Raw genomic sequence first — 23,586 nt, 5'->3', positions numbered from 1 at the left:
AGGACACTACATAATGATCAAGGGATCAATCCAAGAAGACAATATAACAATTGTAAATATATATGCACTCAACATAGAAGCACCTCAATATATAAGGCAAATGCTAACAGCAGTAAAAGCAGAAATCGACAGTAACACAGTGATAGTGGCTTTAACACCCCAGTTTACATGAATGTACAGATGCTCCAGACAGAAAATCAATAAGGAACCACAGGCCTTAAATTACACATTTGACCAGATGGACTCAATTGATATTTATAGAAAGCAGAAGAATCAACATTCTTCTCAAATGCACATGGAACATTCTCCAGGACAGATCACATGCTGGGCCACAAATCAAGCCTCAGTAAATTTAAAAAAACAGAAATCATATCAAGTATCTTTTCTGACCACAACGCTATGAGATTAGAAATCAATCACACACACACACACACACACACACACACACACACACACACTGTAGAAAACACAAACACATGGGGGCTAAACAATATGTTACTAAACAACCAAAGGATCACTGAGGAAATCAAAGAGGAAATAGAATACCTGGAGACAAATGACAATGAGAAGATGACAATCCAAAAACTATGGGACACAGCAAGAGCAGTTCTAAGAGGGAAGTTTATAGCAATACAATCTTACTTCAGGAAACAAGAAAAATCTCAAACAAACAACTTAATGTTACACCTAAAGCAACTAGAGAAAGAAGAACAAACAAAACCCAAGGTTAGTAGAAGGAAAGAAATCATAAAGATCAGAGCAGAAATAAATTAAAAAGAAATGAAGGAAACGAGAGCAAAAATCAATGAAACTAAAAGCTGCTTCTTTGAAAAGATAAACAAAACTGACAAGCCTTAAGCCAGTCTCATCAAGAAAAAAAGGGAGAGGGCTCAAATCAATAAAATTAGAAATGAAAAAGGAGAAGTTACAACTGACACTACAGAAATACAAAGGATCATAAGAGACTACAAGCAACTATATGCCTGTAAAATGGACAACCTAGAAGAAATGACACATTCTTAGAAAGGTATAGCCTTCCAAGACTGAACCAGGAAGAAATAGAAAATATGAACAGACAAATCACAAGTACTGAAATTGAAACTGTGATTTAAAATCTTCAAACAAACAGAAGTCCAGGACCAGATGACTTCACAGGTGAATTCTATCAAACATTTAGAGAAGAGTTAACACCTATCCTTCTGAAACTCTTCCAAAAAATTGCAGAGGAAGGAACACTCCCAAATTCATTCTATGAGGCCACCATCACCCTGATACAAAAAAACAGACAAAGATACCACAAAAAAGAAAATTACAGGCCAATATCACTGATGAATATAGACACAAAAATCCTCAAAAAATACTAGCAAAGATGAATTGGGAGACTGGGATTGACATATATACACTACTATGTATAAAATAGATAACTAGTGAGAACCTACCATATAGCATAGGGAACTCTACTCTGTGCTCTGTGGTGACCTAGATGGGAAAGAAGTCTGGGAGGAAGGGGATATATGTATACATATGGCTGAATCACTTTGCTGTACAGCAGAAACTAACACAACATTGTAAAGGAACTATACTCCAATTAAAAAATATATATATGATCACCTCAGTAGATGCAGAAAAAGCTTCTGACAAAATTCAACACCGGTTTATGAGAAAAACTCTCCAGAAAGTGGGCATAGAGGGAAACTATTTAAACATAATAAAGTCCATATATGACAAACCCACAGCTAACATCACTCTCAATGGTTAAAAGATGAAAGCATTTCCTCTAAGATCAGGAACAAGACAAGGATATCCACTCTTGCCATTTTTATTAAACATAGTTTTGGAAGCCCTAGCCATGGCAATCAGAGAAGAAAAATAAAAGGAATCCAAATTGAAAAGGAAGAAGGAAAACTGTCACTGTTTGCAGATAATATGATACTATACATAGAAAATCCTAAAGATGCTACCAGAAAACTACTAGAGCTCATCAATAAATTTGGTAAACAAAAAAGTTTTAACTTTGTATGGAAACACAAAAGACCCTGAATAGCCAAAGCAATCCTGAGAAAGAAAAACAGCTGGAGGAATCAGGCTCCCTGACCTCAGACTATACTACAAATCTGCAGTAATCAAAACAGCATGGTACTGGCACAAAAACAGAAATACAGATCAATGGAACAGGATAGAAAGTCCAGAAATAAACCCCTGCACCTATGGTCAATTAATCTACAACAAAGGAAGCAAGAATATACAATGGAGAAAAGACAGTCTCTTCAATAAGTGGTACTGGGAAAACTGGACAGCTACATGTAAAAGAATGAAATTAGAACACTCCCTAACACCATACGCAAAAATAAACTCAAAATGGGTTAAAGACCTAAATGTAAGACTGGATACTATAAAACTCTTAGAGGAAAACATAGGCAGAACACTCTCTGACATAAATCTCAGCAAGATCTTTTGGATCCACCTCCCAGAGTAATGAAAATAAAAACAAAAATAAACAAATGGGGGCTAATGAAACTTAAAAAGCTTTTGCACAGCAAAGGAAACCATAAACAAAATGAAAAGACAACCCACAGAATGGGAGAAAATATTTGCAAAGGAAGCAACCAACAAGGGATTAATCCCAAAATATACAAACACCTCATGCAGTTCCATATCAAAAAACAAACAAACCAAATTAAAAAAATGGGCAGATCTAAATAGATATTTCTCTAAAGAAGATATACAGATGGCCAAAAAGCACATGAAAAGATGCTCAACATCACTAATTATTAGAGAAATGCAAATCAAAACTACAATGAGGGGCTTCCCTGGTGGCACAGTGGTTGAGAGTCCGCCTGCCGATGCAGGGGACACGGGTTCGTGCCCCGGTCTGGGAAGATCCCACATGCCGCGGAGCGGCTGGGCCCGTGAGCCATGGCTGCTGAGCCTGCGCGTCCAGAGCCTGTGCTTCACAACGGGAGAGGCCACAACAATGAGAGGCCCACATACCGAAAAAAAAAAAAAAAAAAAAACTACAATGAGGTATCACCTCACACCAGCCAGAATGGCCATGATGAAAAATTCTACAAACAATAAATGCTAGAGAGGGTGTGGAGAAAAGGGAACCCTCCCACACTGTTGGTGGGAATGTAAATTGGTACAAAAGAATGTAAATTGGTATAACCACTATGGAGAACAGCATGGAGGTTCCTTACACAACTAAAAATAGAATTACCATATGATACAGCAATCCCACTCCTGGGCATATATCCAGACAAAACCATGATTCGAAATGATACATGCACTCCAATGTTCATTGCAGCACTATTTACAACAGCCAAGACATGGAAGTAACCTAAATGTCCATTAACAGAGGAATGGATAAAGAAGATGTGGTATAAGTACAATGGAATACTACTCAGCCATAAAAAAGAATGAAATAATGCCATTTGCAGCAACATGGATGGACCTAGAGATTACCATACTAAGTGATGTAAGTCAGACAGAGAAAGACAAATATCACATGATATCACTTATATGTGGAACCTAAAAAAATGATACAAGTGAACTTATTTACAAAACAGAAACAGGCTCACAGCCTTCGAAAACAAACTTATGGTTACCATAGGGGAAAATGGGGGGGGGGAATAAGTTATGAGTTTGAGATTAACATATACACACTACTATATATAAAATAGATCATCAACAAGGACCTACTGTATAGCACAGGGAACTATACTCAATATTGTATAATAACCTATATTGGAAAAGAATCTGAAAAAGAATGGATATATGTATATGTATAACTGAATCACTTTGCTGTACACCTGAAACTAATATAACATTATAAATCAATTATACTTTAATATAAAATAAAAATTATATTAAAAATAAATAAGTAAATAAAATTAATAAATTGAGAATAAATACTGATATAATTTAATGTAGGAAAAAAACCCAAATGCAAGAATCACAAATATTTTCAACCTGTTCATTAAGTACCAAGTTAATACCAATTAAATAGCAGTAAGTTAATATCAATACCTGGGGGTAAAGCCCAAGCATCACTATACTCTAAAATCTTCCCAGGATGTGTAGCCAGTGGTGGGAACCATTGCGCCAGAGGGGTGCCAGGCCTCTTCCAACACTAACGTTCCATTGCTGATCACTCCTGGACTTTCTGAGGACTTAATCCTCGAATACCATTTGCCCAAATGTTCAGTAAAAACTATGGGGGCCCCTTAAAATGAGAATTCTTCCTAGATGAATATGCCATTCATATAAAGAAATCTTTTAGAGTTTACACCAATCAAGAGGCAGTGAATTTACATTTAATTAGGGCCTCATTCTGCATGGAGTTATACTTTGCAGAAATACAGAACAACTAGGAATCAATGTAAGACAGTATGCAAATTCATTTTTTTAAATTAGAAAATCAAGACAATAAAATAGCCAAATTATTTTAATTATTCTAGACACTGGAGAAATAGATTTCTGACCAGCTAATGCACATGCCTGCTTCCTACCCCATCTTGCCAGCTATGGCTACATGGAATTATCATCTACGACCACAATGACTTCAATACGAATGGTAAGCAGGCCACAATTTATATTCCAGTTTCTTGAATATAACAAAGAATCACACAGTTGTCATTACATTCATTTGAACTTCAAATGTATACACTTGTAAACATATCTTGTGAATATTATTTTCTAACAACTATTTCCATTTCTAAATGAATACACCTAAACAGTGCATATAATTTCAAATTCAATTCTTTTATTTTATGAAGCTAAATGCCAGTATCAAAAATTTGTTTTGCCTATGAATAACAGTAACAATTTAAATAAAGCATCTGATCACCAGAAGAGATCATGCCTAGATAGCTACTAATCATAAATTAATTTTTATAAACAGTAAGATTTTAAGTTGCATATGGAGGGAGGATCTACACTTGAAAATTTTATTTAAAAAAATACTACAACTCTGAGAAGCTACATCACAGTTCCCCCACAGTAATGAAACCTGCATGGCTTGATCCAACAAGGTCTTCTTACCCGGTCGGAGTGGCCAGTGGCTGAGGCCAGAAGTTTTCCCTTCCTCCAGTCCCAAATGCAGACTGTGTTTTTGGCATCCAATCCCACAGAGGCTAAACGCTAAGAATAAGAACAATAATTTAATACCAGAAAATGATGGGAAAACTTCCTATTATCCATTCCGTCTTTCGATAAATAGTTCTTATTACCTACTATGGGCCAAGTATTGAATTTCTTGTGAAAAAAATGATTTCTCAAAACCCATCTTAAATCCAAAACTAAAGAGATCACAGTAGATATTATTCCATTAGCATATACTAAAATTTCGACAACCTAAAACCTACAACCAATTTGTCCTTCTTAAACATAGGAAACATGCAAAATCTCATGAAGTCTCTGATTAATCAGTGGAAATCATAGGAACAGAACTAGAAGGCAGGAATTAAATTTTCAAATTTAAGATCTTAATATGGTTTTAAGAGCATCTAGGATTCTGTAGTCTAAAAGCCTCACCAAACTGTTAAAATGAAAGGGTTTGACAAACACATGGAGAAGAAATCCCATAAATGAACATTATCTTCATTCTTCTTAATTTTCATAATTTCACAAACATTTGGAGTGACTACGGAAGGATACATAATTTTAGTAAAAGTACTCTGGTACTTCATCTCCCAGTCTAAATTCACTGGATTCAGATCAGACCTTGTCCTCAAAGGGAAAAAAAATCCCACACCTGAGTGTATACAAAATTAACAGGGTCAAAACATATATTACGGACACCAAAATCTGAGCTTCTAGCAGCATAGGAACAGCACTATGTAACAGAGAGAGGTCTGGGCTGGGAGTAAGTAGATTTGGCTTCCCTTTTGACTTCATGATTAACCAGATATAAGACCTTAGAAAATTAAACTCCTTAAATTTCAGTTTTTTCAACTGTAAAATGAGTGTAAAATATTTTTTCTGTCTACAAAGTAGTATTGTTTTATGGATCAGTGAAATAATGTAAGTCAAAAGGTTTTAAAAACAACACTACCCAAGTATAACAGTATGTGAGCTTATGTATTTCACTGTGTGTACATGCATATATATGCAATGATAGATAGCCATATATGGCTAAATACATTTAGTGTTATACAGAGATTATTCAGGTTTCTTCACTAAAGGTAGCTTCCATTAGGAATATTTTTTTTAAACATCCTTGCTTTCTTTTTATTTTATTTTATTTATTTATTTATTTATTTTTGGCTGTGTTGGTTCTTCATTTCTGTGTGTGGGCTTTCTCTAGTTGCGGCGAGCAGGGGCCACTCTTCATCGCGGTGCGTAGGCCTCTCACTGTCGCAGTCTCTCTTGTTGTAGAGCACAAGCTCCAGACGTGCAGGCTCAGTAGTTGTGGCTCATGGGCCTAGTTGCTCCACAGCATGTGGGATCTTCCTAGACCAGGGCTGGAACCTGTGTCCCCTGCATTGGCAGGCAGATTCTCAACCACTGCGCCGCCAGGGAAGCCCCATTAGGGATATTTAGTATAAAAAATATATAGTTGGAGGTTTTAAAATAGGTTCTTACTGAAAGGAGGTCTTTACTGTAATTTTCAATTGAGAGTTCCAGTAATGGAAATGATTTTAAGACATGGTTGTATTTTTACCTATATATGAAAATCTGAAGTGGGTGAATTCCATTCAGCTTATTTTTTTCTTTTCTCTTTACTTAAACAGAAAAAGCAGTTAACATAAACATGGGCACTGAAGTAAAACCCACATAAGAAATGTGAAGAAGATTGAGAAAAAGCCAAAAGAAATCTATTCTGTTCATTTGCAGTGACAGGCCCTATCGCTACCTGAAAAGCATTTCAATTGCCTTTTGATGCTTGTGAGGTGATGGTCCATTTGTCATTTTCTAAATACCACTCGATTCCAGTGAACTCTGTCCAGGGAAGAAGACAGATCTGAAGCAATAGGCATCAACAAGCCACGAAATCCATCACAGCAAACAAATAGGAGGTTATTTTTCTCAACTGACAGTTGTGAAAGCACCATGCAGTCCATCCCCATCTCTACCTTCAAAATGGAACCTAAAAAAATAGCTAGGATTCTAACACAAAATAACATGAACAAAGAACTAAAAGTTACAGCTGGATTTCCCCCTGCTACATTACATTTTTCTTGCGATTTTGATAAAGAATGTTTGCTAGAACATTGATAAAGAATGTTTGCTAGAATTTTGATAAAGAATGTTTGCTAGAAAAGCAAAATCAGATAGAGAATGTGCATGTAAGTTCACATCAAAGCATTCATTTACACTTGTACATACATATGCATCCTGACACATTCATTGAGTTTAGTCAGGAAGTCAATGACTGCAAATCTGAATACATGTTACTATCTAGCTATTTCTATTTAGACCTGGATATACAATAGAACTTATGCTTATCCTGACTAAACTGGACAAGATTATAGAGTAGTTAAATCAAAAACATATTTACCAGGGGTCCACATATGTATTGAATCTAATTCTGGAAAGAAAAATGAATAGAATGATCACTACTCTCTCAAAATAGCAGAAAACACAAAGTAAATCTTAACTGTTTAAAAAGTTACCCAAACCAGGTCAAGTCCTATCTGAACTACCTGCAAACTCTCAGTTTGGTCAATCCTCTATGAATAATTTCACAGGTCTTTCCACAATATGGACTTAGAGAAGTAACTCTAAAATTTACCAAAAAATAGACTGAAGGAACTAACTGGCATTAATACAAGAGTGAAAGAGACAGAGGAAGGGTGTCCTAGGAACGTGGAGAAGGCTAGGAAGAAAAGGCATGGCCTTCGTGAGGAGGTGAATGCAGGGGGAGCCAGGAATGAGGCCTCTACGCTTCCACTCCCTTCTCTTTAACATCTTTTAAAAATTGAGATAGAACTGGTATCTAGAACACATTAACAAATCTTTTCTATCAAGTGTTGCTGGAAGTCCACAGAAAGAGAGATACTTTGTTGGAATGGAAGACTGGGAGGGCTTCATGAAGACCTATGAAGTGTCTTGGAAGAATGAGTCACTTTAAGGGGCAAACAGGGTGAGCAGGGCACTGGAGGTGAAGAGGGCAGCATAAGAAAGTGTCTGGAGGTGTCAAAGTACCTGGTCTGGTAGAGGAATCTCTCTGACTTGTCCAACTTGACTGCAAGGGAATAGTGAAGAGAAGGCTAGAGAAGTTGGTCAGCCTAGAATGCCCAGCCACAAAGTGTGGACTTCATTCAGGGAGTACTCCAAGCTTCTGTTATTTTTAAACAACGTTCTGACACTTTTTTCAGTTGGTGAAATGCATTAGCAAGAAATTGACTGTGTGAAGACCAGTTAAGAGGTTACTTAAACTGTCAGGCATGACACAGATTTGGAACTTAAAGGATGGTGGCAGGGAGAATGGGAAGGAGAGAATGTATGTCAGAGTCACCGTAAAGAAACTAATAAATACACATGGATCAGTGACTGCTTGAATTGAAGTAAGTGGGTAGGGGAAAGGATTTAGAAGTCACCTCAAGGTTAAAGAATCAAATAGAATCTTCTCAATGAATTATTAAGAGATGATGCTATCTTCTGAAAGCAAGGGGAACCAAGGAGATACCCAGGGCTTGAGGTCAGTGAAAAAGGTTCAGTCCAACCCTCATTCCAAATAGGAAGCTAACAATGGAAGACAAAGTAGAATCACTGAATCACTATGAACCCAATCAACATAAAGTTTACAGCTTCCTTTCTGGAGGCTTTTTAACCTAATAGTGAGACTGGGGGAACCAAAACTAGGTCCTATCCAGAGCTGGATGTCAGTTCCATGAGTGTGGAAAAGGACCAAACATATGAGGATTCTAAGAGGCTGACAAGGGGAGATAGGGAGGGTTGATAGACCTTCTGAGCCTATACGCTATGTGCATTATAATTCTAGGTGACTCGTGAGAAGTCATTAAAGATAAAGAAAATGTAAAAAGATACATACCTGTCCATCCGAGTCGAAAGCCAGGCAGGCGACTCCATGTGTATGGACATCTTTAAGAATAGACACAGTCTGGACATTATAGGAGTCCCATATACATATATATGGCTCCTTCCCAACTTGGCCAGTTGCAACAAGGGTTTTATCTGGGTGTAAGGCAAGGCTGAAAAAGAAAAAGGCCTCTTTCACATCTTCCTATTGAACAAAGTTAAGAAAAACATTGATCATCTTTTATCCACATTTCTCATTATAATCATCTAACAAGATAATCCCAAGAGAAAGAGTCAAACTGTCCCCAAAGTAATGAATTAGCTTATTGGTCTAATAGAAACATTCAACTTTGGCAAAGAGAGGCTTAGCACAGTTTAACAATAATTTCATCTCATCTTACCCGCTTGGTAACCTTGAAAATCAGACAACTGTTATAATTCTGTGATTCTATGTTCTATAATTGCTTTATGTTATGGTATTTACTTACTGATTTTGAAAATATTACTCAGCTTTCAAAGTAACTTTTGACTTTAAATTGGAAAAAAAAAAAGCTGTTGCCAGGAGAAAGTGTACTTCTCAGAATTAATTAAACCTGCTTGCAGAAGCTCTGGATACCATCCTCATTAGGGTTTCAAAGCATGGAGAGGGGTTTCAGAGTCAAGTGCTGTTTCTCTATCTGCTGCCACAGATTATGTATTTTAAATGAAAATTTCTATTTTACACAAATCACTGTGACACTAAGAGAACCACAAATTACTATGCCTGTGGTTTGTGTAGAATTTTTCCTACATCTGTAGTCCAATCAAAATAAAGCTGTCAAATACCAACTAGAATTTCAAGGAATCTGTAGCAGTTAAGAGGGAGAAATGTAATCATTATTACTCCTAGATGAGAAATCACTTGAACGTGTTAAATTCGTTGTGTAAAGAAGTTGTGCCTTTCTAAAAATAGGTGTTGGGAATTAAACGAAAGACCTATATAAAAAACTAGCAGATGACTGTTTACACAATAAACAAAAGCAGAACGTTTTTCCTTCTCAATTTCAGCATCTGTTTACAGTTAACAGAAGTAGAATTTTTTTTTCCTTTTCAACTTTCAGCTTGATTTTGATAAGAATATATGCTCTGGAATCAGAGCATTTGGATTTACACCTGGATTTGCATATTGGCTGCCCCTCAATACCTCTAGTTCCTTAGACATATTACTTGATCTCTTTTGCCCTCAGGTTCCTCATCTATAAAATGAAGATAATATATGAAAATAGATGATATAATGAATATAGAGCAGTTAGCACAGAGTAAGCACTTTCATTATCATCATTATTTGTGTAACTGGCAACAGAAAGATACAACCAACATAGGCATGTCTCTGTGGATACGGGTGTTCCTTTCAGAAACAAACTACTTTCTGCTTCTCCCTTGGCTCCATGCGTGCCCCCGCCCCCAATTCTGCAACCACCAAGCCCCACAGTCTGTTCTGGTGTCTCTCATCGCACTGTGCTCACTTCCTGGGTCTCCCACCAAACCTAGTACCATCTTTTGCACAGGACCCCGAGTGCTGGCTCCCTTTTCTTACCGTCAGCGCTCCCAGGCCCTTGTACCCTGGCGCTGGGGTTGCAGCTGGCCTTCCCAGGAGCTCCCAGTGCCCCCATCCACAGGTCTTCAGTCCCTGTGACGCCTCCTAAGCTGGAGATCAGCTCCATTTGCACTCTCCCTATGAGGCTGGAGGCTTCATCGAGTTTGGGTTTTTCCTTTTTCTTTGTAAGCAAAGAGGGTGGAGTTGGAGCTGCCTGGAGGGTGAGCTTTGTGGTTTGGGCTGCAGGGTGTGGCGGGGAGTGAGTGTGGGTCCAGATGGAAGGGGAGGAAGAGGATGGGTTGGGAGCGCTGACCTTCAGGGCGCCTCAGAGGAATCAGGCCCAGACGCTTCTGCCGCCACCGCCCTTCCAAGAACCAGCCCCATCTCGCGAGATCTCGGGAGTTCTGCGGAGGCAGAGGCTTCCTGGGATGAGAAACACCTGCGTGCTCCAGGTGCCAGTGAGGACGCTCCAATCAGCAAGGAGTCGGGCTCACAACACCAATCAAGCAAATCTCAATCTGCCTCACCTGCCCTCCCCCCACCCCCTGTCCCCTACCCCTCACCGGCAGCCATAGTCACAGGGCACTCTTCCCAGGGGCCTGGCCAGGTGCTGGGGACCAGGCTCTGGCTCAAAGGCTGTGCAGTGGGGAGACTGCCTGAGTTCAGAACTTGGGAGTGAAATGCATGCAGGTGGGCCGAAAGTCTATCATCTTTCAGGAAGAGGAAGGACAAATCCAGTATCTGCCATGGTCCAAGGCTGCAGCAACCCCTATGCACCATGTCACTGCACATCCTCGGGGGCCAGTTGTTCCTCCTGGCAGCAGCGAGGTGTCTAGAATTCACCCCAGGAGACCGTGGCTGCCTTTTCCTCAAGCCTTTCTCCTGCAGCACCAACTCAGGCATTGCTCTCCCTTTCTGACCCAGTCCAACTGCCTGCACCCTGCGATGGGGGAACCGGCCTCTCCAGGCAAGCCCCTCCATCAGGAAATGTGCTCCTCTTTCGAACTCTGTCAGGGAGTCTATGGGCCTGGGCCAGGCCTGTTCTGGACGGGGGAGTGTGGGGTTTCCCGGGAAGACAAACAAGGTACAGGTGATTTCCTGGCTTCAGCTGTGATAGGAGTGAACGTGGGTCCTGATGGAGGGGAAGGGAGGAGAGGATGGGCTGGGATGAGAAACACCTGGGTGCCCTGAGTCTGAGTTGGCCATCTTAGTACTTGCTGGAAAATATGTCCTCTGGGATCGTTATGAGGAGTAATATAAAAAGAAGACACACATAAAAGGGTAGCTTTTTCATAATAGGTGACTGTGAGAGGCTTTAAAACCTTTTAAGCTTGTAGAACACTTTAGCATTCAGAGTTGGTGAGAGAAGACCAATAAAGTATAAAAGTACCCTCTCAATATCAATTTTGCTGGGATACCTCTGGTCCTTGATAGTTTCTAGATGTCCTAGAAAATTGCAAGTAGATTATGGAGTGTCATACCTGTTTTATTAAAATAGTGGATGGAAGCAGTCTATGAAAACCCTATGACAATTTAGTATATTTTTGTTCATTCATCCATTCCTTCAACAAACCCTTATTTAAGGACCTATGAAATGTCAGGAGGTGCCATAAATAACAGAAACAGAAAATACACTGCCCCTCTTTCAAGAAGCCCACCTTAAAAGGAAGGACAGACATGTAAAATAATAACGGGCAGGCCAGGGCAGCCTTGAAAGCCCTTTTACAACCAACATAGGCATGTCTCTGTGGATACGGGTGTTCCTTTCAGAAACAAACTACTTTCTGCTTCTCCCTTGGCTCCATGCGTGCCCCCGCCCCCAATTCTGCAACCACCAAGCCCCACAGTCTGTTCTGGTGTCTCTCATCGCACTGTGCTCACTTCCTGGGTCTCCCACCAAACCTAGTACCATCTTTTGCACAGGACCCCGAGTGCTGGCTCCCTTTTCTTACCGTCAGCGCTCCCAGGCCCTTGTACCCTGGCGCTGGGGTTGCAACTGGCCTTCCCAGGAGCTCCCAGTGCCCCCATCCACAGGTCTTCAGTCCCCGTGACGCCTCCTAAGCTGGAGGTCAGCTCCATTTGCACTCTCGCTATGAGGCTGGAGGCTTCATCGAGTTTGGGTTTTTCCTTTTTCTTTGTAAGCAAAAAGGGTGGAGTTGGAGCTGCCTGGAGGGTGAGCTTTGTGGTTTGGGCTGCAGGGTGTGGGGGGGAGTGAATGTGGGTCCAGATGGAGGGGAAGGAAGAAGATGGGTTGGGAGCGCTGACCTTCAGGGCGTCTCAGAGGAATCAGGCCCAGACGCTTCTGCCGCCACCGCCCTTCCAAGAACCAGCCCCATCTCGCGAGATCTCGGGAGTTCTGCGGAGGCAGAGGCTTCCTGGGATGAGAAACACCTGCGTGCTCCAGGTGCCAGTGAGGACGCTCCAATCAGCAAGGAGTCGGGCTCACAACACCAATCAAGCAAATCTCAATCTGCCTCACCTGCCCTCCCCCCACCCCCTGTCCCCTGCCCCCCACCGGCAGCCATAGTCACAGGGCACTCTTCCCAGGGGCCTGGCCAGGTGCTGGGGACCAGGCTCTGGCCCAAAGGCTGTGCAGTGGGGAGACTGCCTGAGTTCAGAACTTGGGAGTGAAATGCATGCAGGTGGGCCGAAAGTCTATCATCTTTCAGGAAGAGGAAGGACAAATCCAGTATCTGCCATGGTCCAAGGCTGCAGCAACCCCTATGCACCATGTCACTGCACATCCTCGGGGGCCAGTTGTTCCTCCTGGCAGCAGCGAGGTGTCTAGAATTCACCCCAGGAGACTGTGGCTGCCTTTTCCTCAAGCCTTTCTCCTGCAGCACCAACTCAGGCATTGCTCTCCCTTTCTGACCCAGTCCAACTGCCTGCACCCTGCGATGGGGGAACCGGCCTCTCCAGGCAAGCCCCTCCATCAGGAAATGTGCTCCTCTTTCGAACTCTGTCAGGGAGTCTATGGGCCTGGGCCAGGCCTGCTCTGGACGGGGGAGTGTGGGGTTTCCCGGGAAGACAAACAAGGTACAGGTGATTTCCTGGCTTTGGCTGTGATGGGAGTGAACGTGGGTCCTGATGGAGGGGAAGGGAGGAGAGGATGGGCTGGGATGAGAAACACCTGGGTGCCCTGAGTCTGAGTTGGCCATCTTAGTACTTGCTGGAAAATATGTCCTCTGGGATCGTTATGAGGAGTAATATAAAAAGAAGACACACATAAAAGGGTAGCTTTTTCATAATAGGTGACTGTGAGAGGCTTTAAAACCTTTTAAGCTTGTAGAACACTTTAGCATTCAGAGTTGGTGAGAGAAGACCAATAAAGTATAAAAGTACCCTCTCAATATCAATTTTGCTGGGATACCTCTGGTCCTTGATAGTTTCTAGATGTCCTAGAAAATTGCAAGTAGATTATGGAGTGTCATACCTGTTTTATTAAAATAGTGGATGGAAGCAGTCTATGAAAACCCTATGACAATTTAGTATATTTTTGTTCATTCATCCATTCCTTCAACAAACCCTTATTTAAGGACCTATGAAATGTCAGGAGGTGCCATAAATAACAGAAACAGAAAATACACTGCCCCTCTTTCAAGAAGCCCACCTTAAAAGGAAGGACAGACATGTAAAATAATAACGGGCAGGCCAGGGCAGCCTTGAAAGCCCTTTTAATCAGGCCAGAAAGTTAGGGCACCACTGACGGTCATGAGCAGGATACAACATAAATAGTTTCACATGTCAGGCAGGTAACCCTAGTAGCAGTGAGGAACAGTGGGAAGAACAGATGGGTGAGGGCTGTTAGGAAAGGAAGCAGACAGACCAGAGACTAGGTGAGAGAGGGTGAGTTAAGACAGGGGCAGAGAGGATGCAGAGGAAGAGTCAAGAGATATGTAAGGGAAAGGGAGCAAGAGAGAGACAGGGTGAGGGTGTCTGAGGCTAAGGAAAAGCTTGAACATGTCAAACCTGACAGTTTTTTGCTTAGCCAACTGGGTTGATAAATCACAGAGCTTGGCAGCATTAGAGTCTGAAGCCTGATCCTGGGAAAAAGATAGCCTTAACTCGACCTTAGTCTCCACCAAAGAGGCTCCCCAGGTTACACCACACCTGAAGTCCCAAGAGCTATGAAGAAGAGGATTTGATTAGACTGTCTGTTCCATGAGGGCAAGGGCTGTTTCTATCACTCTACATGGTTCCTGGAACATCGTGGCAGAGTAAGCATTAACAAGGTGCTTGCGAGAGGAATGCTGGACATAGAGAGATGAGAAGGGAGGATGCCCAGAGCGTCACCACGCTGCTCCCCCATCCCATGCCTTGGGCCTCCTCCCTTGGGAACAAACAGATGTCAGAAACTGAGCTGGAAAAGATAAAAGTCAGAACAGCTGAGCATTTTGAAAATGACAAAAAAACCATTTCTTGGTTGAAGGAAGCCATGTGGCTGACAGGGTCTTGGTGCTCTGGCCGGGTGTCAGGCCTGTGCCTCTGAGGTGGGAGAGCCGAGTTCTGCACATTGGTCCACGAGAGACCTCCCAGCTCCATGTAATACCAAATGGCGAAAGCTTTCCCAGAGATCTCCATCTCAACGCTAAGACCCACCTCCACTCAACGACCAGCAAGCTACACTGCTGGACACCCTATGCCAAACAACTAGCAAGACAGGAAAACAACCCCACCCATTAGCAGAGACGCTGCCGAAAATCATGATAAGGTCACAGATACCCCAAAACACACCACCGGACTCAGTCCTGCCCACCAGAAAGACAAGATCCAGCCTCACCTACCAGAACACAGGAACCAGTCCCCTCCATCAGGAAGCCTACACAGTCCACTGAACCAACCTTAGCCACTGGGGGCAGACACCAAAAACAACGGGAACTACGAACCTGCAGCCTGCAAAAAGGAGGCCCCAAACACAGTAAGTTAAGCAAAATGAGAAGACAGAGAAACACACACAGATGAAGGAGCAAGGTAAAAGCCCACCAGACCAAACAAATGAATAGGAAATAGTCAGTCTACCTGAAAAAGAATTCAGAGTAATGATAGTAAAGATGATCCAAAATCTTGGAAATAGAATGGAGAAAATATAAGAAACGTTTAACAAGGACCTAGAAGAACTAAAGAGCAAACAAACAATGATGAACAGCACAATAAATGAAATTTAAAATTCTCTAGAAGGAATCAATAGCAGAATAACTGAGGCAGAAGAATGGGTAAGTGACCTGGAAAATAAAATAGTGGAAATAACTACAGCAGAGCAGAATAAAGAAAAAAAAAATGAAAAGAACTGACGAGAGTCTCAGAGACCTCTGGGACAACATTTAACACACCAACATTTGAATTACAGGGGTCCCAGAAGAAGAAGAGAAAAAGAAAGGGACTGAGAAAATATTTGAAGAGATTATAGTTGAAAATTTCCTTAATATGGGAAAGGAAATAGTCAATCAAGTCAAGGAAGGACAGAGAGTCCCATACAGGATAAATCCAAGGAGAAACATGCCAAGACACATATTAATCAAACTATCAAAAATTAAATATAAAGAAAAAATATTAAAAGCAGCAAGGGAAAAAACAACAAATAACCTTAAGGGGATTCCCCTGTATGTTAACAGCTGATCTTTCAGCAGAAACTCTGCAAGCCGGAGAGAGTGGCAGGACATATTTAAAGTGATGAAAGGGTAAAACCTACAACCAAGATTACTCTACCCAGCAAGGAACTCATTCAGATATGATGGAGAAATTAAAACCTTTACAGACAAGCAAAAGCTAAGAGAATTCAGCACCACCAAACCAGCTCTACAACAAATGCTAAAGGAACTTCTCTAGGCAGGAAACACAAGAGGAGGAAAAGACCTACAGTAACAAACCCAAAACAATTAAGAAAATGGTAATAGGAACATACATATATACCAATAATTACCTTAAATGTAAATGGATTAAATGCTCCAACCAAAAGACATAGACTGGCTGAATGAGACTCATATATATGGTCTACAAGGGACCCACTTCAGACCTAGGGACACATATGGACTGAAACTGAGAGAATGGAAAAAGATATTCCATGCAAAGGGGAATCAAAAGAAAGCTGGAGTAGCAGTTCTCATATCAGACAAAATAGATTTTAAAATAAAGAATGTTACAAGACACAAGGAAGGACACTACATAATGATCAAGGGATCAAACCAACAAGAAGATATAACAACTATAAATATATATGTACCCAACATAGGAGCACCTCAATACATAAGGCAACTGCTAACAGCTATAAAAGAGGAATTGACAGTAATACAATAATAGCAGGGGACTTTAACACCTCACTTACACCAATGGAGATCATCCAGAGAGAAAATTAATAAGGAAACACAAGCTTTAAATGACACAATAGACCAGATAGACTTAATTGACATTTATAGGACATTCCATCTAAAAACAACAGAATACACTTTCTTCTCAAGTGCTCATGCAACATTCTTCAGGATAGAACATATCTTGGGTCACAAATCAAGCCTTGGTAAATTTAAGAAAATTGAAATCATATCAAGTATCTTTTCAGACCACAACACTATGAGACTAGATATCAATTACAGGAAAAAATCCATAAAAAATACAAGCACATGGGCTTCCCTGGTGGCGCAGTGGTTGAGAGTCCACCTGCCGATGCAGGGGACGCGGGTTCGTGCCCCGGTCTGGGAGGATCCCACATGCCGTGGAGCAGCTGGGCCTGTGAGCAACGGCCACTGGACCTGTGCATCTGTAGCCTATGCTCTGCAACGGGAGAGGCCACAGCAGTGAGAAGCCCGTGTACTGCAAAAAAAAAAAAAAAAAAAAAAAAAACATGGAGGCTAAACAATACATGACTAAATAACCAAGAGCTCACTGAAGAAATCAAAGAGGAAATCAAAAAATACCTAGAGGGCTTCCCTGGTGGTACAGTCGTTGAGAGTCCTCCTGCCAATGCAGGGGACACGGGTTTGTGCCCTGGTCCAGGAAGATACCACATGCCACAGAGCAGCTGGGCCCATGAGCCATGGCCGCTGAGCCTGTGCGTCTGGAGCCTGTGCTCCGCAACGGGAGAGGCCACAACAGTGAGAGGCCCACGTACCGGAAAAAAAAAAAAAAAAGAAAAAAAAACTTAGAAACAAATGACAATGAAAACATGACAACCCAAAACCTATGGGATGCAGCAAAAGCAGTTCTAAGAGGGAAGTTTATAGCAATACAATCCTACCTCAAGAAACAAGAAACAACTCAAATAAACCATCTGACCTTACACCTAAAGCAATTAGAGAAAGAAGAACAAAAAACCCCAAAGTTAGCAGAAGGAAAGAAATTATAAAGATCAGATCAGAAATAAATGACAAAGAAATGAAGGAAACAGTAGCAAAGATCAATAAAACTAAAAGCTGGTTCTTGGAGAAGATAAACAAAATTGATAAACCATTAGCCAGACTCATCCAGAAAAAAAGGGAGAAGACTCAAATCAATAGAATTAGAAATGAAAAAGGAGAAGTAACAACTGACACTGCAGATCAAAGGATCATAAGCAATTACTACAAGCAACTATGTGCCAATAACACAAGCAACTATGTGCCAATAACATGGACAACCTGGAAGAAATGGACAAATTCTTAGAAAAGCACAACCTTCTGAGACTGAACCAGGAAGAAATAGAAAATATAAACAGACCAATCAACAAGCACTGAAATTGAGACTGTGATTAAAAATCTTCCAAAAAACAAAAGCCCAGGACCAGATGGCTTCACAGGCGAATTCTATCAAACATTTAGAGAAGAGCTAACACCTACCCTTCTCAAACTCTTCGAAAATATTGCAGAGAGAGGAACATTCCCAAAGTCATTCTATGAGGCCACCATGCCCCTGATACCAAAACCAGACAAGGATGTCACAAAGAAAGAAAACTACAGGCCAATATCACTGATGAACATAGATGCAAAAATCCCCAACAAAATACTAGCAAACAGAATTCAACAGCACATTAAAAGGATCATACGCCATAATCAAGTGGGGTTTATCCCAGGAATGCAAGAACTCTTCAATATACGCAAATCAATCAATGTGATACACCATATTAACAAACTGAAGGAGAAAAACCATATGATCATCTCAATAGATGCAGAAAAAGCTTTCAACAAAATTCAACACCCATTTATGATAAAAACTCTCCAGAAAAGTAGGCATAGAGGGAACTTACCTCAACATGATAAAGGCCATATATGACAAACCCACAGCCAACATCGTCCTTGAGGGTGAAAAACCGAAACCATTTCCTGTAAGATCAGGAACAAGACAAGGTTGTCCACTCTCACCACTATTATTCAATATAGTTTTGGAAGTTTTAGCCACAGCAATCAGAGAAGAAAAAGAAATAAAAGGAATCCAAATCGGAAGAGAAGAAGTAAAACTGTCACTGTTTGCCGATGACATGATATTATACATAAAGAATCCTAAAGATGCTACCAGAAAACTACTAGAGCGAATCAATGAATTTGGTAAAGTAGCAGGATAGAAAATTAATGCACAGAAATCTCTTGCATTCGTATGCACTAATGATGAAAAATCTGAAAGAGAAATTAAGGAAACCCTCCCATTTACCACTGCAACAAAAAGAATAAAACACCTAGGAATAAACCTACCTAAGGAGACAAAAGACCTGTATACAGAAAACTATAAGACACTGATGAAAGAAATTAAAGATGATACAAACAGATGGAGATATATACCATGTTCTTGAATTGGAAGAATCAATACTGTGAAAATGACTCTACTACCCAAAGCAATCTACAGATTCAATGCAATACCTATCAAACTACCAATGGCATTTTTCACAGAACTAGAACAAAAAATTTCACAATTTGTATGGAAAGACAAAAGACCCCAAATAGCCAAAGCAATCTTGAGAAAGAAAAATGGAGCTGGAGGAATCAGGCTTCTGGACTTCAGACTATACTACAAAGCTACAGTAATCAAGAGAGTATGCTACTAGCACAAAAATAGATTATAGATCAATGGAACAGGACAGAAAGCCCAGAGATAAACCCATGCACATATGGTCACCTTATTTTTGATAAAGGAGGCAAGAATGTACAATGGAGAAAAGACAGCCTCTTCAATAAGTGGTGCTGGGACAACTGGACAGCTACGTGTAAAAGAATGAAATTAGAACAATCCCTAACACCATACACAAAAATAAGCTCAAAATGGATTAAAGACCTAAATGTAAGGCCAGACACTATAAAACTCTTAGAGGAAAACATAGGCAGAACACTCTATGACATAAATCACAGCAAGATCCTTTTGGACCCACCTCCTAGAGAAATGGAAATAAAATCAAAAGTAAACAAATGGGACCTAATGAAACTTCAAAGCTTTTGCACAGCAAAGGAAACCATAAAGAAGACCAAAAGACAACCCTCAGAATGGGAGAAAATATTTGAAAATGAAGCAACGGACAAAGGATTAATCCTCAAAATTTACAAGCAGCTCATGAAGCTCAATATCATAAAAAACAAACAACCCAATCCAAAAATGAGCAGGAGAACTAAATAGACATTTCTTCAAAGAAGATATAGAGATTGCCCACAAACACATGAAAGGATGCTCAACATCACTGATCATTAGAGAAATGCAAATTAAAAGTACAATGAGGTATCACCTCATACCAGTCAGAATGGCCATCATCAAAAAATGTACAAACAATAAATGCTGGAGAGGGTGTGGAGAAAAGGGAACCCTCTTGCACTGTTGGTGGGAATGTAAAGTGATACAGCCACTATGGAGAACAGTATGGAGGTTCCTTAAAAAACTAAAAACAGAACTACCATATGACCCAGCAATCCCACTACCGGGCATATACCCTGAGAAAACCATAATTCAAAAAGAGTCATGGGGCTTCCCTGGTGGCGCAGTGGTTGAGAGTCCGCCTGCCGATGCAGGGGACACGGGTTCGTGCCCCAGTCTGGGAGGATCCCACGTGCTGCGGAGCGGCTGGGCCCGTGAGCCATGGCCGCTGGGCCTGCGCGTCCGGAGCCTGTGCTCCGCAATGGGAGAGGCCACAACAGTGAGAGGCCCGCGTACCACAAAAAAAAAAAAAAAGAGTCATGTACCACAATGTTCATTGCAGCTCTATTTCCAATAGGTAGGATATGGAAGCAACCTAAGTGTCCATCAAAAGATGAATGGATGAAGAAGATGTGGCACTTATATACAATGGAATATTAGTCAGCCATGAAAAGAAATGAAATTGAGTTATTTGTAGTGAGATGGATTGACCTAGAGTCTGTCATACAGAGCGAAGTAAGTCAGAAAGAGAAAAACAAATACCATATGCTAACACATATATATGGAATCTAAAAAAAAAAAAGTGGTTCTGAAGAACCTAGGGGCAGGACAGGAATAAAGACACAGATGTAGAGAGTGGACTTAAGGACACGGGGAGGGGGAAGGGTAAGCTGGGGTGAAGTGAGAGAGTGGCATGGACATATATACACTACCAAATGTAAAATAGATAGCTAGTGGGAAGCAGCTGCATAGCACAGTGAGATCTGCTCAGTGCTCTCTGTCCACCTAGAGGGGTGGGATAGGGAGGGTGGGAGGGAGACACAAGAGGGAGGAGATATGGGTATGTATGTATATGTATAGCTGATTCACTTTGTTATAAAGCAGAAACTAACACAACATTGTAAAGCAATTATACTCCAATAAAAGATTTTAAAAAAAACAAACAAGGGGCTCGCTGAAGAGGGAGTGAAGGAGGCCAACGGTCATGGCTGCCGTTTTGCCTCTCCCTCTTGCTGCAGGCACAGGTTCTACACAGGACTGGAAAATAAAGAGAATTGAGCATATTTCCCCTAGATGCTGAGAGACATTTTCAAGAGACACAAATGAAACTCTTTTGCTGTGATTACTGCTTCTAATTAAAATGCTTGAGAGACTTGGTAAATTTCTGGGGTTCTAAAAAATGAAGAATAAAAAAAATTGCTATTCCAGGCAATTGTTCTAACTATAATTTCATGATTCTTGACTTTTCTCATACCTTGAATGAGGGGGGAAATGACCAAAACACTTTCGACAAATCTTTAAAGAGGCCTTCAAAATAATTTATCAGTGTATGTTACTCAATTATCAGTGTGACCCCAAAACATCCCATTATGGATTTGAAATATTTTTACTCTGGTTTTTTTCGTCCTTTTCGTTCATCTTAAAGCACATAAATTTATCACATTTATGAAAATGTCCATACTGGATTTTTTTCCCCAGAAGTTTCTTTAACACTGTTCTTTAAACCATCTTTTCCCAGCCCATGATACCCCATTTATCTAAGTTCCTCCTTTACATTTGAATATATTAACAAAATTATCCTGTTCTCCTTTTATACCCCAAGTCTCTGACCTCGCTTCCCTGGCTTGCAGGCAACAATGCACTGACTCATAATGTTCCTACTTATCCACGTCCATGGCAAGAATAGGGCAAACAGACAACCACCTCTACTCACTTTGCCATTCCCCATCAGCTTCCCAGAAACTTCACTCCTTCCACCTGGGTAATAGAATGACAGCATCCATGTATCTTTTAGAGCAGAGCCAAGTGGTGCTTACTTTTGTTTTAAATATGTCATATCATTCAACAGCAGTTTTTAATCCTCGTAAGAAAGCAGGGGAAAACCCCAGCAACCTTAATCACTGGATTTGCACATAAGGTATTGGTAAGGGTGCAGTTACAGGAGCGTTTATTTAATAAGCATATTTGAAGCTACCATCAAGGTATTTATTCCCTTCTCACTTCTCTGCATTTATGAATTCAAGAATTTCATGAAAAGTCATTTTGAGCAGGATCTGCTTTCATCTAATCCCAAAACATATTTGCAATTTTAGTTCAGAAGCGTTTAAATGAGATAGATAGATAAATAGATAGATAGATAGGCACAGATTCCAAATTGGCCCCCTACTGCATACTTCAAAACTGCTCAGGCCCTAAGCCTAAGAAGCTACCCTAAGTATTGCCTTTAGATCAACCAACAGATTATAGGAGGATGTGTCTCCTTATCCTCTTAAGGGGCCATGATGAAAACTATCATGGCCCCTGAATTCCTTCTGATAAGATTTCATCAGAAATGGCCAATTGTTATGTTCTTCCATGAAGAAATTACAGAAGTGGAAAGTACCACCACTACACAAAATATCTGGTCCACTCTGGCCTTCCCATCGTCTTCTTTACCATAACATAGTGTTGGGTTCTTTCTGTGACTGGAAGTATCCATACTTACTTATATTTTATGTCTTCCATTTGAGAGTCCATAAAGCTTGCACATTACAAATTTTACAGATTATTATGGCTACAACAGCAATGTCACAGTGTTAAAACTTTCAAAATTGACTCCCTTTCACTGAGGGTCTCAATACGATGGAGGTCTCATTCCACACCTACATAGAAAGGTTTGGTGTCCTTTCCTTGGTAGTTTATTGCATTGATTGTATTGTAGACATGGCAACAAAAAAGGGATCAAGCTTTTAAAGAACTGCTTTTCTCTGTGTATATATAAATCTAGTTCCATTGGGAAATCCCATCTTCTGTTGCCATAGCAATAGAAAGCACTGCAGAGAAGGACTTTCATCACCCTATCGGGGAGAAGGAATTGATTTGTTTCTCCAAGGGCAAAAGCATGTCTTTCTGATGTCAGATAAGATCAGGAAGATTTCCCAATATGTTGTGTGGGGAGAAAATGAGAATTCATAGGGTCATGAAAAGAGGTAGCCTTATGGGGGTAAACAAAAAACTCTCATCAACACTAATCATTCTCAATTCCTGAAGGCAAAAAAATTATATTTGAGTACTTGTTCCAAGTGCAGCATTTTAAAAATGTTCATGATTTGGACTTTGCTTTTTAAAGCCTTATTTCATTTTTGCCCAGGCTGCTTTAGGGATTCTCTCAGTAATAACTTTATACGGTAGTAGCTTTTTTTTTTCTTCCAGTAGCCTCACCAGGAAAGCATGAAAGCCTTCTCTCTCCT

The 23,586-nt window shown here is 40.6% G+C and overlaps 1 protein-coding gene across 1 annotated transcript in view; it reads right to left on the bottom strand.

The window, feature by feature from the left end:
* The window catches only part of EML6 (EMAP like 6), a 341,870-nt gene that overhangs the window by 185,874 nt on the left and 132,410 nt on the right, over positions 1-23,586 (bottom strand). The window contains exons 2-3 of the mRNA XM_060116946.1: positions 8,996-9,155; positions 5,041-5,139 (exon numbers count right to left, since the gene is read on the bottom strand). Of these exons, the coding sequence (XP_059972929.1) occupies positions 5,041-5,139; positions 8,996-9,155 (259 nt within the window). The remainder of the gene's footprint in view (positions 1-5,040; positions 5,140-8,995; positions 9,156-23,586) is intronic.

This window comes from Mesoplodon densirostris, chromosome 14, assembly GCF_025265405.1.
Source record: "Mesoplodon densirostris isolate mMesDen1 chromosome 14, mMesDen1 primary haplotype, whole genome shotgun sequence".
Classification (NCBI taxonomy): Eukaryota; Metazoa; Chordata; class Mammalia; order Artiodactyla; family Ziphiidae; genus Mesoplodon; species Mesoplodon densirostris.
Note: the sequence above shows the minus strand (reverse complement) of the source record. Positions and strands in the feature narration are given on the sequence as shown.